The sequence below is a fragment of the Ictidomys tridecemlineatus genome, chromosome 12 (genome assembly GCF_052094955.1).
Source record: "Ictidomys tridecemlineatus isolate mIctTri1 chromosome 12, mIctTri1.hap1, whole genome shotgun sequence".
NCBI lineage: Eukaryota > Metazoa > Chordata > Mammalia > Rodentia > Sciuridae > Ictidomys > Ictidomys tridecemlineatus.
Window position 1 is genome coordinate 63,098,950 of NC_135488.1, and position 13,568 is coordinate 63,112,517.

Sequence of the window (13,568 nt, forward strand, 5' to 3'; positions counted from 1 at the left end):
GTGGGTGCTTTCAAACAAAACTCACCCAGACCCACACACGGCCCCCAGCCGCCCACGGGAGAAAAAACACAACAAAGACATTGTAAAGAGCAGGCCTGGAGGCCCCCGGCCGCAGACACTGGGCCACTGTGTGCTGGGGCCTGGCCTCTCCCGCAGAGGGCCCAGCCCCTCCCCCAAAAAGCGAAACCAGGAGGGGGGCACTGTTGCTCCAGCAAGGTGGTCAGATGGACTCACAGACACATCCTCTTGCAGAGAAGCCAAGAGGAGGGAAGGTGGAGGACTGGGTTCTCGCTTTCATCCCAGCCTCGGGCTCTCCTCAGGGCTGTGCACCCCGGGCCAGGGGGCATGTTTGGAAGGGTTCTCTCTGAGGACCACAGCTGCCCTAGAGAGACTCCAGCCACACACACACACACACACACACACACACACACACACACACACACACAGGATTCCACCAGCATCCCCATCACAATAGAGCCAGGGATTGCACCAAGTCCCAGGCAGGTTTGTTGATTATTTGGGGGTGGGGGGGAGTACCAGGGATTCAACCCAGGGGCACTTAACCACTGAACCACATTCCCAGCCCTTTGTTAATATTTTATTTTGAGACAGGGTCTCTCTAAGTTGCTTAGGGCCTCACTAAGTTGCTGAAGCTGGCCTCACACTTGCAATCCTCTGCCTCAGCCTCCCAAGCCTCTGAGATTTCAGGCATGAGCCACCATGTCAAACTCCAGGCAGACAATTCTTTGGCTGGATCCAAGTGCCCTGCATCTGGCCGTTCGGACTGAGCCCTGCTGCTCCAAAGGAGGACCTTCTGCATTCAACATCCTAAGCTCCCCGGTGGGACCTTTCCACCAACCAGCCCAGACCACCAATGTGGAGAACAGGATGGGTAGGGTCACACTCTTGGTCCAAAGAGGGAGATTTGCCCCCAGGAAGACCTGCAATTCCCAAGTCCAGTGCTCCTACATGTCACACTTGTTGGAAGGAGACCATGGAGTGGATCACAGCAATCAAATTAAAACTACCCGACAGCAAAAAGTTAAGAAAAATGATTCAAAATTGTAACACTCGGTGTTGGCAAATAGTTGAAGAAGTATGGGGTATTCTTTATCGCTGGAAGCAATTCAGCAACCTTCAGAAAAGTAATTGGGAAGTATGCCCATAAAACATAAAGCCATGCAGGCCCCCTTTTCCATATTACTGGGAATGACCCAAATTAGCCAAACACTATCTGTACGAAGCTGTTTGCTCTGGTGTTATTGATAATATATCATTCATTTTATATACAGTTGTGGGTAGGTTATCACTGACCTAAGAATGGGAAGATGAAGGAGACCAATTATAGCTCTTAGCATCATCAAACAGCAATGAAACAAGAGTTAGAGCGCAGGTTGTGTGTGACTTAATAGTGGAGCACACAGGTGCAAGGTGTAGGGGTCCCCAGAGTAGCCTGGTGACATCGAGTCAGGGTTCCTGGAGGTGGTCTCCTACCTGAGCCTCAAGAATCAGGAAGGAATCAACACAGACCAGGATCAAGGTCAGCCAAGGGTGTCAAGGCACCCAGCAGGCAGAGACACCAAAGAGCACGGGCACTTGGGAAACAGGAAGTTGCTTCCTAGTCTCTCTCCTTCTCAGGAATCTTCTTCAGTGGAGCATTTCACCAGCCTCTGATGCATTTGGGGAAAACACCTCCTTATGCTTCCGGGGCGGAATACCTCTGATGGAGCCAACCCGAACAAAAAGCCCTGCTTAAAAAGGACAGGGGTCCGGAGGGCGTGACCAGAATCCAGACGCAGGAAGCCCCAAAGCAAGAATTCCCCCACCCCACTCAGGACAGAGTCCTCATCTGTATGGAAAACTGAAGCTCTGGTCCCCAGGCCACGGTGTAGCAGCCATTCATCAGATGTCACTGTGGCCCAGCCTGGCAGGAACCTCTCTCAGGACCACCCAACTGCACAGCCTTTTCCTCCCAGGAGCCATGGGGCCAGCAAAGAGGGCCACGGGAGCTTCTGCCCTGACACCCACCCCAGCCACGGGTTAATGAACAATGTGACTCGGGAAGCCACGTCGAGCCCCATGAGACCCTCAAAGAAATATTTCTGGTCTCCTCCAGCTAAGGGCCATCTCCTGGAACGTGATAGCATCATGCCAGTGCTGCATCTGGGTGGCAGCTCTGCCACCCAACCAAGTTCTCCTCTGGGGGATGGGACAAAGCAGAGTCATCTGGGGAGCAACTTGGTGGAGCAGAGAGCTTCCCACAGGGAACCCTTTGAGAAATATCAGTCTGTCAAGAAGAGCCGCCGAGCTGATGTGTGTTCAGGGAAACCACGCTACCCTCTCCAGAATTCCAGGGCAGGCAAGGCAGAGCTGGGTGCCTACACAGATGTCACTGTCCTCTCTAGTCACGGCTTTCAGTTCAAGGCAAAGCCAGCACATACCAGAGACACTGGCCAGGCACCCACAGGCCCACCCCCATATCCAAAAGAAGCCACTGGAATTAAGAGCATCTTACAATGTGTAGGTCTAACTGCTGTACAGGACACACACACACCACAGGCACTTTCCATGGGTGCAGAGGACCCAGGCTGGTTATCTGTTCAAGCCCCACCTGAAGGGGAATCCCCAGGCTGCCTGGACGGTCACAGCACCCCAAAACGCCCCTTCTAGAGGGTGGAATGAGATGGCCATTATCACCCTATGTACACACATGATGACACACATGATACACACGTTTACATGGTGTGACTCTGCAGCACATTCGTGTACAATGTGTCCAAGTGCATTCTACTGTCATACATAACTAACTAGAACAAGTTTTAAAAATAAAAAATAAAGAAATTATTTTTTTTTAAAAAAATCTCCTTCTCCCGAGTTCGATATTGTTCCAGAAGTGTTTTCTGGGCAACTCCTGCATATCCCTCAACTCCTCAGCCAGGGAGGAAGCACAGATACAGCCCCTGCCTCTGGACAGCTCCAGAGTCCACCGCAGAGGGACAAGGAGAGTCCGTGGGGACACAGGAGCACAGGAAAGGCCCAGGTCAGGCTCAGGAGCATGCCCCGGGGAGGGCCCTCCGCCCCAGACAGCAGCCGGCAGCTGGAAGGTGCTACCAGCGACAGACAGAGTTAGACCCTCCCCTGGCCCCAGACATTCCGGATTCACACATGAGTTTCCTCAGAGAAATGCCAGCCGGTGGCCGCGCACAGCCTCGGGCCGCCAGCCGCCCCAGGGTCAGTTCCAGGGGAGAGATTGCTTTGGTTTAGGGTTTGGGAGTGAAAATAAACACTCTGGGTTTTATAGGTTCCCCGCGTTGGCTGCTGTTTTCCCTTCCATCAGCTGCTCAATTGGGCCTTTCATTCAGAAGCCAGTGGCCTCTGAGGAAGCCCTGGGCAGTGCCCGCAAAGCTCAAGGGATGTTTATCTGGGGGAGGGGGTGGGGCCAGGATGGAAAGTGTGACGTCTCCGCAGGCCAATGCCAGGCTGACCCTGCCCTGCAGTCCCTGGACTGAGCACTGGCTTCCCACACTGGTCCCTTGGAGGAGCTCCTGACTTATAGGGTCCTGGGCCAACTAGGCACACAGGGGACAAGGGGCCCTCCACCTGAGCCCCCACCCTGCACAAACCTGCTGCCTGCACCCTCCCCCTTCACAGCCTCCCCAGGAGAGAAAGCAAGGCGGTGAACTAGACCCCTTCTTATTTCTCAAAGTAAGTTCCAATGGCCAGAGCCCGGATGTGTATCCCAGAGTTAGAAATCGCTGCAGATATTGACCTGCCCCTGGCACAGCCCTCACAAGGTTGCATCTGTGAGTACTACCTGGGCATAGGGAGTGCTCAGAAAGTAGTCATTCTTAGGTGCCCAGTGCTACAGGTTCAGGGGAAGACAAAGCCCTTTCCTGGGAGCGGGGCAAGGGGGTCATGGTCAAAGTGAGAAGGTTGCAGCAGGAAGACCCCAACTCATCTATGCAGCAGGTAAGGGCTCTGAGAGAGGCACCAGAGAGGAAGCCAAGTCCTGTGGAAGGAGAAACCATCTCATCCTGGAGAAGGGCATCCCGGGGGGTCTTGAAGGGCAACTAGGAGTTCACCTGGTTTAGATTAGGAAGGAAATGCACTCTAGGCAGAGAGGATGCTAAATGCAAAAGTCAGGCACCTGGAAGAGGCTGGCAAACAGACGAAGGCCGATGGACTGGAGCTAGTGAAGAGAGGGGAAGGGCCCCAGATGAAACAAGTGAGGGCCACAGGGGCAGGCTGGCGAGTGGGGGTCCATCTGTCAGGGTTTTTGAAAGCAGATGATCGATGTGCCCAGGTATGCTGAGGGCAGGCAAGCCACGAGGCCTCCAAGTGGCCTGAATAAGAAGGGGCAAGGCCAGCGTAATGTGACAGTGAGATGCTGAAGACAAGGCAACAGATCTGAGAGATTTGGGTGTCAGAAGCCACAGAACCATGTGATGGAGGGTTTCTGAACCCCAGGACCAAGGCAGGAAATGCAGAGGAGCCTGGACCTGGGAGCGGCGGCCCCTCAAGGATTGGGTCTGCACGGGATGGGCCACTAGAGCAACTGCAGCCCACGCCAAGAAGCAAGCAGAGAAGAAGGACGCCGCTGGAGACCCTGGAGAGGGTGTGGCCTGGAAGCCGTGCCTGGGGGGCTTTCAGGAAAGAGGGGATGGTCAGCCAGGCCAAACCCTGCAAAGAAGTCAAGCAGATTCCAGAGGAAGGGCTGCTGCACCTGACAACCAGGAGGCCACGAGACCGAGCAATGACATCCAGCAGACGCAGCCGCCACCCCCCACAAGGGATGCCTCGGGCCACATCCCCTGTTGCCTGCAGGCCTGACTCCTCCATCTCAGCTCTCAGCCCACGGTCCCCGGTGCTCCTCCCTCTGTCCCACCTACCAGAAAAAGAGTCCTTGTCCATCGCTGGCAGGTCCCGGGCCTGGTACATGTAGCAGCGTAGGTGGTAGCGATTCCCATCTTCACCAAAGAAGAAACAGAGACACCAGAGTGAGGGGTTGATGGGGTCTAACTGCTGGGGCTCGAGGGGAGGGGAGTCTGCTCTCCAAGGACAGCAGACAGAGGGGCTGAACGACAGAAGGGACATAGGCCACTTCTCGGGAGGATGAATCACAGCTCCAAGGCAGAACTGAGTGCTGCATCCTGGGGTCAGACTAGAGCTGCAGGAATCGGGAGGGACAGAGGAGGACAGGGAGGAGCAGAGGCCAAATAGGTAGCAGGCACTCACAAGGCACAGTGTGAATGCCCACTCTTACACACATGCACACACACGTGCACACACACGTGCACACATGCACACACACAGACACACACGTGCACAGACATACATGTGCACACATGCCTAAAGACACTGATCAGAGAGCACATAGACTCGGTTCTCCAGAGCCCCGATGTACACACCTGCCCACCTAATCCCATGCAAATGGAAGTATAGGGTGTGCACCCACATCACCTCTGTAGGTCCCACCAAGAATCACTTACAGTCAAAGATGCAGGAGATGGTGGGTCTGTTCACACCGAAGCTCAAGGTAGAGACGGACACGGAATCGTCGCTCCTATCATCCACTACACCACCCTGGAGGCACAAAACTGGTCATGGCAGATTCTGACCCCAGAGCCCAGAGCTAGTGGGGAAACGTAGGGAGGACGCAAGCCAAGGGAAATTGAGAGTCCTGAGACCCCATCATCATCAACGGGACAATTGCCCACCTCGTAGGTGGGAAATGCAGGTTTGCCTTGAGGCCTGCTGTCCTGGGCCCTCCCTGTGCACCCTGGGGTGTGCAGGAGCACACCTGGCCTCTACCTTCTGAACACCTGGAGCCTCTCCAGTAAGTTGTGGTTACCACAAATGTCTCCAGACATTGCCAGATAACCCCGGGGGTAGAGGGATTGTCCCCAGCTGAGAACCTACAGTAAGAATTAAATCAAATGTTGTACCTGCAGCCTTGGGCAAGATGCCTGGCACTCAGTAAGGGGTACCAGTGACATCAGTTTAACCCTGTCATCTCTCTGGTGTCGTGTTAATTTAGTCACTTCTCCTGAGCACCCTCAGTGCCCTGAACTCCCCTATGTCTGCACCCACCCCTTCACTACCAGGGTCACGACACTCTTCAGCTGCTAAAAGCAGTTGGCCTCCAACAGCACTCAGAAGCTCATCCTCTCTACGGCATCGCTAGACGCCAATGTCAAAGTACCAAAGGATTGTGGGAAACTCTTCCGACCCTCTAGAGAAGACTGGATAAGCCAGGGGGGAATTCTGAGCTGTTCCAGATTACAGGTTGACAGGAAAAGACTCTAAAGGACTCTCCAAGGAAGAATTCAGCAGAGAGCTGGCTACTGGGGTGCATCTAGTGGAGCCGAGGTCTGGAGGTCCCGGGTTAGCATCTCTGGGCTCCCATTATCCACCCGCTGCGTATTTATAGACAGTGCTGGTGCCAGAGGCGTGTAGGTCCCAGATCACAAGCTCTGGGGAAAGGCTGTGCTAGATACTCACTGTCTCTCAAAGTTCCCACTGTGCTAGGGAGAGTCTGGGGCCAAGGACAGGAACAGAAGCAGGAGGCAGACTGGGGCCACAGCTGGCTCAGAAATCTCTCCGTCAGTTTACTGTGTATAAAGCCATTTGGGCAGGCCTGTCACCTTGTCCTGATTAGCACTGGGATCTAACCATGGAGCCTTGAGTCACTTTTAGGAACACCAAGACCAGACCACTCCGCTGAGCCAGATGCCCCCTCTCTGGTGCCCTCCCTCAAGCTCACCTTCCTCCAAGGGCCAGTAGCCCAGCCGCACACCACAGAGAGGCTGGGAGAGCAGGCACTGTGTCCCAGAGGCCTCCTGCTGCCTGCTCCCTCTGCCATCGCTATTTCTCCAATCCTTCCTCCCGCCCTCTCCTCAGACCGTCACCTGCTCCATTTCAGAGGTGGCGGGGTGGAGTGATAAGGTGGCCTCTGCTCCATTTCCTTCCCCAGTGGCTCTTCCCATCCCACAAATGTGCACAACCCCTCTAATAAAGCCCTGGTGCCTTCCTGGGGTGGCCTGCTGGTCCCACTCAGGTCCACCCAGACGGGCCAGTTCTCAGCAACGTAGCCCTGACCTTCACCCTGGATGGAGCCATTTCCCAGGAAGCACCCCAGCTCCTGGAGCTGCGGGGTCCCCCAAGCCCTGTACCTCCAAATACAAGATAGTCCTTCACTTCTGTCCTCTCCTCTCCCAACCACAGCCACCTTCAAGCCTAGCCCAGACCCCTCATCCCAGAAGTCCCTGGATGCCTGTCCCCCCACCCACCTCACAAGCCAGGACCAGCTTCATCACCCACTGACACTCAGCTCCATAGCGGGAACCTTCAGTGCCTCTTATACCTGAAGGGTCAAATGACACCTCCTCCCAGTCAGGCCCCAGTGACCTGTCCCGTCCCCTATCCCACACCAAGCTCTGCCTCCCTCAAATCCGGCCCCCTCAAGCTGCCCGGGATCACCCTTGCTCCCATTGCTGGCTGTACCAGGCTGCCATCAGGCATCCCAGTCCTCCCCACCTAAGGTCATCCTGCAAGTGATTGCCTCTGGCTCACTTCACCAGACATCCTCCTTTGTGACAGGGAGGAACAGTGACCCTGCCCTAGCTTCCTTTCACCACAATTTCAAGGTGGCTCTAAAACCAGATCCCTTGGGCCCCGATTCTGACCCTGTCATTAACTGGCTGTACGGCTGTGGGCAAGTTGCTTCGTGTCTCTGAATGAATTGTTTGTGAGTGGGAAAGAGGTCTACAGCACCTATCTCAGAGGTACCGTGATGGACAACTAAAGAAGTTCTTGGTATACTGCCTGGCACCAGAGCAAATGTTCCAGAAACGTTAGCGAGTGATGACCTTGGGAAACGGTTATGCTGGGGTGGTGTTCAGACACCTCGTACTTGTATTCTCACAATTATTCCAGGAAGCTGGAAAAGTGACCATTTCCGTAGGGGACCCCAGCCCTGGGGGATCAAACCTGCACGAGCAGGCGCCTCCCCAGTACTTGGGTCCTCCTCCCTCTCTCTCTCTCTCTCTCTCTCACACACACACACACCAGCAGGGTAACAGGGAGGGGTGTCATACTGCAGGCAGGAGAAGTCCAAAGGCCCCGTCGTCCTGAGGTCCTCCCTCCTGGGCAGCTGTGGCCCCAGGGTTCCCACCAGGAGAGGCTCCTGGCCTGACCGCCCTGCTGCGCTGGCAACAAGTCAAGCAGCTACTGGCCACTGAGCACCCCTCCTGGCTACAGTGCCTGTGGGCTCTGAGGCCAAGCAGGGGACAGACTTGAAGGCTCCCAGCAGGCCATCCAGGCAGGAGACACAGGACACCAAGGCAAGCAGGTGGGGACACCAGCCAGCCCTGGGGTTCAGCGAGGCATCTGACACTGGCAGCTGGCCCCTCCAGCTGCTGGCTATGGGGCCTGGGGTGTGGTTGGAGAGAGGGACTGGGTTCAGTTGGGGAGAAAGGGCCACAGACCTTGGTCCCTCTTCCCCAGCCTGGCCACACACAAGTGCCCCACGGGCAGGTAGGGTGCTGGGAGAGCACAAAGTGGTGGTGGGGGGGTGTCGCCCAGCTACACAGGCCCCATAATCCACCTCTGCCTCAGGGGCACCCTCAGGGACCTCCCTGCTGGTGGCGGCTGCCAACACCCCTCCCCACTCGCCTCACACCTCCTTCAGACGGCCTCCCTCCTGCTGCCCGTCAACATCCCCACACAGGCTCTGTCTGGGGCTCTGGAAGCACTTTCTGGTCCCTGTCCAAGGGCAGGGCCTCCTGTCGGCCATCAGAAGAGGTGTTCCCCTCCCTGGGACTTCCACCAGGGCTGGGACCAGGTACAGGCCTGGCCCACAGCAGCCCCTGCCCGAAGAATAACTCCCAGGGGGCCCTGCACCTGGCCTTCTCCACCTGCCCTGCTGCCAAGGGGGGGCCCAGCCATCCCCCGGGATCACGAGATACCAGTGCCACTCATATATGTCCCTTCCTCCTCCCCTCTCCTTGTGGTTCAAGCAGTCGGATGGAGTCCTCCAAGTATGGGTCAGTGGGCATAGGGAGGACACGAGCCAGGGAAATCAGGAGTCCTGAGACCCCACCATCATCATCGTCGTGACAACCACAAGAGTCTGTCTTGAGTCCTGCTGTCCTGGGCCTGCCCTGTGCACCCCGGGGTGTGCAGCAGTACAGCTGGCCTCTACCTTCTGGACACCTGCAGCCTCTCCACTAAGTTGTGGCTACCAGGAATGTCCCCAGGCATTGTCAAATGACCCTGGGGGTAGAGGGATTGCCCCTAGCTGAGAATCAACAGTAAGAATTAAATCAAATGTTGTACCTGCAACCTTGGGCAAGATGCCTGGCACTCAGTAAGCGTACTAGTGACATCAGTTTAACCCTGTCATCTCTCTGGTGTCATGTTAATTTAAACGATGCCCTCTCCTCTGGTCTTCTTTAATGCCTTGAGCCCACCATCCTTTTGCCACAGGGCCTTTGCACAGGCTGTCCTCTCCATCTGACATGCCCTGTCAGCTAGCTAACTGGAGCTCTCTCTTCAGCTGACTCATCACTGAGGCATGGACACTTCCCTGACGAGCCAGCCTCCTTCCTGCATCCATCCCCCACGCACACAGGCAAGGTAGGCAGGTAGTCTGATACCCACACTCAGCCCAATATCTGGCACTTAGTAGGGATCCAGTAAAGACTGATCACATGAAACAAACCACCATCCTCCCCTTTGCCTGAACCACGTGCCAGTCAGCCACCTCCCAGCTCAGGAGGCCAGGATCTGTCACTGCCTGGGTGTGGCCTCACTCAGGTGCATGATGGGGGCGGGCAGGGGGGGCGCTGTGCAGGGGGAGTGGCACTGGCAGCGTGGGGCAGGCAGCAGGAGCAGCGAGTGCTTGCTAGGCCCAGGCCACGGGGAGGCTGCGCTCTGCCCCCCACCTCCCACAGCCCTGCACACACCCTGGCCGGCCCCAGGGCCAGGGCCAGGGCATTGGGTTTCCCACAATCACATTCCTGCCTCCATAGCTCATGCTGGCGACTCCCAGGCTGGGGCTGGCAGCCACGCGGTCTGTGGCCACGCACTCTGTCCCGGGGCTAGCTGTGTAAGGGATCCTGCTGCTCGCCCCGGGGCCTGGGTGGCCTCCAACCCACTGCTGCCCGGCAGGAGGCCACAGCTCCCTGGAGGAGCCTGAGGTAGGAGGGACTCACCCCTCAGAGATGTTCCCAGGCTCCCCAGGAGCCCCAAGCCAACGGCCACCTGAGTCTGTCCAGGCCTCACCTCCAAGCACCTCAGCCAGGAGGAGGTGAGCAGGTCCTGAGGAAAATGCAGCCCGTGGAAGGGGACTCCTCACCCACCGAAGTCACATCAAGACCAAGATGAAACCCAGCAGCAAGCCTGAGAGTCCTGCGTCCTGCAAGACCCTGCAGCAAGTGGCCTTGCCATAGACGGGGTCTGCAGGTCAGGACCCATGGAAGAGGAAGGAGGGACACAGAAGGGGTGAGAGCCGAGGCGGATGCTGCAAAAAGATACAGGCTGGGCGGGCAGGTGACGGCGCCACACAGCCACACCACGGTGGCCTGGCCGAATCAACAGGACCTAGAGGTATGTCATTGCCACCGGGGAGACCAGGGACGCCTTCCTTCCCTGTCCCAGCGGAGTCAGGCAGATGTGCCGCTCTCCTTCACTCCCAGGAGGACCCACGTCCTACCCAGGACGGTGCCAGCAGCACAGGTGGCACGGCTATTGGAAAGGGCACCACTGCTGGGGGCCACCCTCAGCTCGACTTCTGCAGACAGGACCAGGGAGCAGAGGGTTCTAGGGCCAGCTCACGGGGCTCGCGAGAGCAGATTAAGTTTTCAGGAAGTCTGCAAGTCAGCTGTTAGACACCGTCACCAATAAAAACCGAATCATGCAGCCAGTAACCGGGGTATACACCTGCTACCCCAGGGTCTCAGGAGGCTGAGGTAGGAGGATCGCAATTCCAAGGCCAGCCTCAGCAACTTAGCATGGCCCTAAGCAATTCAGTGAGAACTTTCCTCTAAATAAAATATATTTAAAAAAAAAAAAAAGGGGCTGCAGATGTGGTTCAGTGGTTAAGCAGCCCTGGGTTCAATCCCTGGTACCAAAAAAAAATTAAATCAGACAAATTGACAACTCAAGAGATCATATTAAAAAGCAAAGGTGGTAAATATTCAAACCTCTCCTAATTACTATCTTTTGCGATGATCTCTCCTCCTGCAGTCAGCACCCTTGTGATGAGGTACTCCTGTATCCCTGCTCCCAACCTTCTTTGACCATCTCCCTGTTCAATGGTGCCACATTGATTGGCTCAAAACCAGCCATGGTAAGGTGGGTTCACCATGGAAATCAGCAAATGCTACCAATCTGGGCCTTATTTGTTCTGGAGAGCTTGTTGACCAGCACAGTACTCGGGTGACATTCTAGATTCTCACCTTCTTCACTGTCTCTTTTCTATTTACTTTGCTGGGACAGCCAAATAATAGGACAAGGTAGGAGAGATACGATAAACCCTGCACAATCCAGTCATTGCCTGTTAAGACCTTTCACAATCCCTGTGTGAGGAAACGCAGCTACAATAATGACGACTTGTCTTCTCTGAGCCTTATTGGTAAAAGGGGATTGCCAACGGAACCCACCTCCTAAGACTGGTTAAATGAGATAATATGATGACTATGCATGAGCAGGAGATGACTATGCATGGCATGTGCCCTAGGAACAGGGGTCAACGATTGCTGACCATAAAGAGCCGGGTAGTAAATACTTTTACTATGGACCCTATAGTCTCTGTCGCATTGTTCAGCTCCCATTGCAGCAAAAAGCCACCACAAACCATCTGCAAGTGAATGACCACCGTCTGTCTGCCGATGAACCCTTATTTACAAAAACAGGCAGAAGACCAGATTTGGCCTGTAGGCTATGCTTCACCAACTCCTGCTCTATCAGGGGAGGTTATTATTGGTGTTGTGTCATTATCATGCCCATCTGATAATCAGTGAGAAAACTGAGGACCAGAGAGACCAATGTCTACCCTGAGATTACACAGCAAATTTAGCGGGCAGAATCAAAGGTCTCCATGCCCAACCTGCTCAAGGCTTTTCCTAACAACACTTGCTTCCCCCATCAGAGCTCAGAGCATCTAAGCCAAGATCTGGAGCTGCAGAGGACTGAGTACCAAGTCAGGACTGTAGGGAACCTGCTTCACTGCCCTGAAGCTTGGAGGGAAACCCCACACAGGCCAGCAGCCGCAGCCAAGCGAGGAGAAGCTTTTAAAAGAGGGAATGGAACAGAGGAGCGAGCAGAACTCCCTTCCTAATCAGGGCTGATTGCAACCTTAAGTAGAATAGCAGGCGAGGGTGCAACCCCATTTCATTTACAGCTGGAGCCAGAGCTTGGAAGCAGATGCTAAACTCCTTGCAAAACTACTGGCTGGCCCCTGGGGATGTGGGAGTGGAATGAGGAAACCTGGAGAATCCACAGTGCCACGTGTGGGCTGGTGAGGGCATGTGGTGTGTGTCCCTCCAGGGTTTCCACATCTCCACATGTGCAGGGTGCAAAGAGCTCTCTGGCAGGTTTTATCCCGGGCCAGCGTGCCTCGGTAATTAGGACAACTGTATGTCCCACTTTGCCTGGAACGGGCCCACTCTTGCCTGTTTAGCCAGCATGATCATTAATAGTGTTCCACACCGGACAATAAATTATATGGTCCCCTAGAAATCACGGAGCCAGACCCTTGTGTATACAGGGGGCACCTGACACCTCTGCCCAACAAAATATGGCTGCCATTCCTCCAGAGTTTAGCATCCCAATCTAGGCAAGATAGACCCGGAGTCCACGCATTTAGAGCACTTGCCCACATTTCTTTCTCTGGAAGAGAGCCAGGGTGACAGGGAGGAGAGGAGAGCCATCAAGCACCCCCGTTCCAGCACAATGTCAGGTAGGGGACAGGAACAAGAAACCTGGGCTGCACAGAGTTGCCTTCCAACAGCCCAGCCCGAGCCCCTGCCTCAGGCCCGGGTTAACTAACCAAGCAAACCCCTCACACCTCCGGGGCACTGCCCTGGCTCAGGGCACCAGCTCTGGGAACGGTGCCTGAGGACTGGCTCCATCCAGGTGGCAGGCAGACACTCCCACACACCCCACTGCCCACCCACAGCTGGCCTCCTTGTCAGCCAGCTCTGATCTCAAATCACTCCATTCTGGAACCTGCTTCTCCACAATCCCCTCCCCAGAACTTTCAACTCCCAACTGCCCTTCCATGCCTGTGGCCCAGGCTTGGGACACCTGTCTTTCTGGGTCCTCTCTACTTCAGGGCAGAACTCAGGCCTCTACCAACAACTGCAGGCTTTGGAGGTGGGTGCTACCCTGGGTGGAGGGGAGATGCTTCTCTAGCTGCCCCACTGCCCCAGGGAAGCCAAGCCTCCTGGCTGTAAGGTGGGGTGGGGATTCGGACATGCTCAGCTGCCATGTCCCACCCTGAAGGGCCCTTGATGGGTGAGGACGAACATTTGCTCTTATAAAAGTGACTTATAAAAAGGGGGTGA

At 55.5% G+C, this 13,568-nt stretch overlaps 1 protein-coding gene across 20 annotated transcripts in view; it reads right to left on the minus strand.

Moving 5' to 3' along the window:
- The window catches only part of Dysf (dysferlin), a 204,689-nt gene that overhangs the window by 80,397 nt on the left and 110,724 nt on the right, over positions 1-13,568 (minus strand). For all 20 annotated transcript variants that reach the window (XM_078029034.1, XM_078029038.1, XM_005322138.5 and 17 more), the window contains 2 exons: positions 5,490-5,583; positions 4,890-4,967 (listed from right to left, as the gene is read on the minus strand). In XM_078029034.1, coding sequence (XP_077885160.1) covers positions 4,890-4,967; positions 5,490-5,583 — 172 coding nt within the window. The remainder of the gene's footprint in view (positions 1-4,889; positions 4,968-5,489; positions 5,584-13,568) is intronic.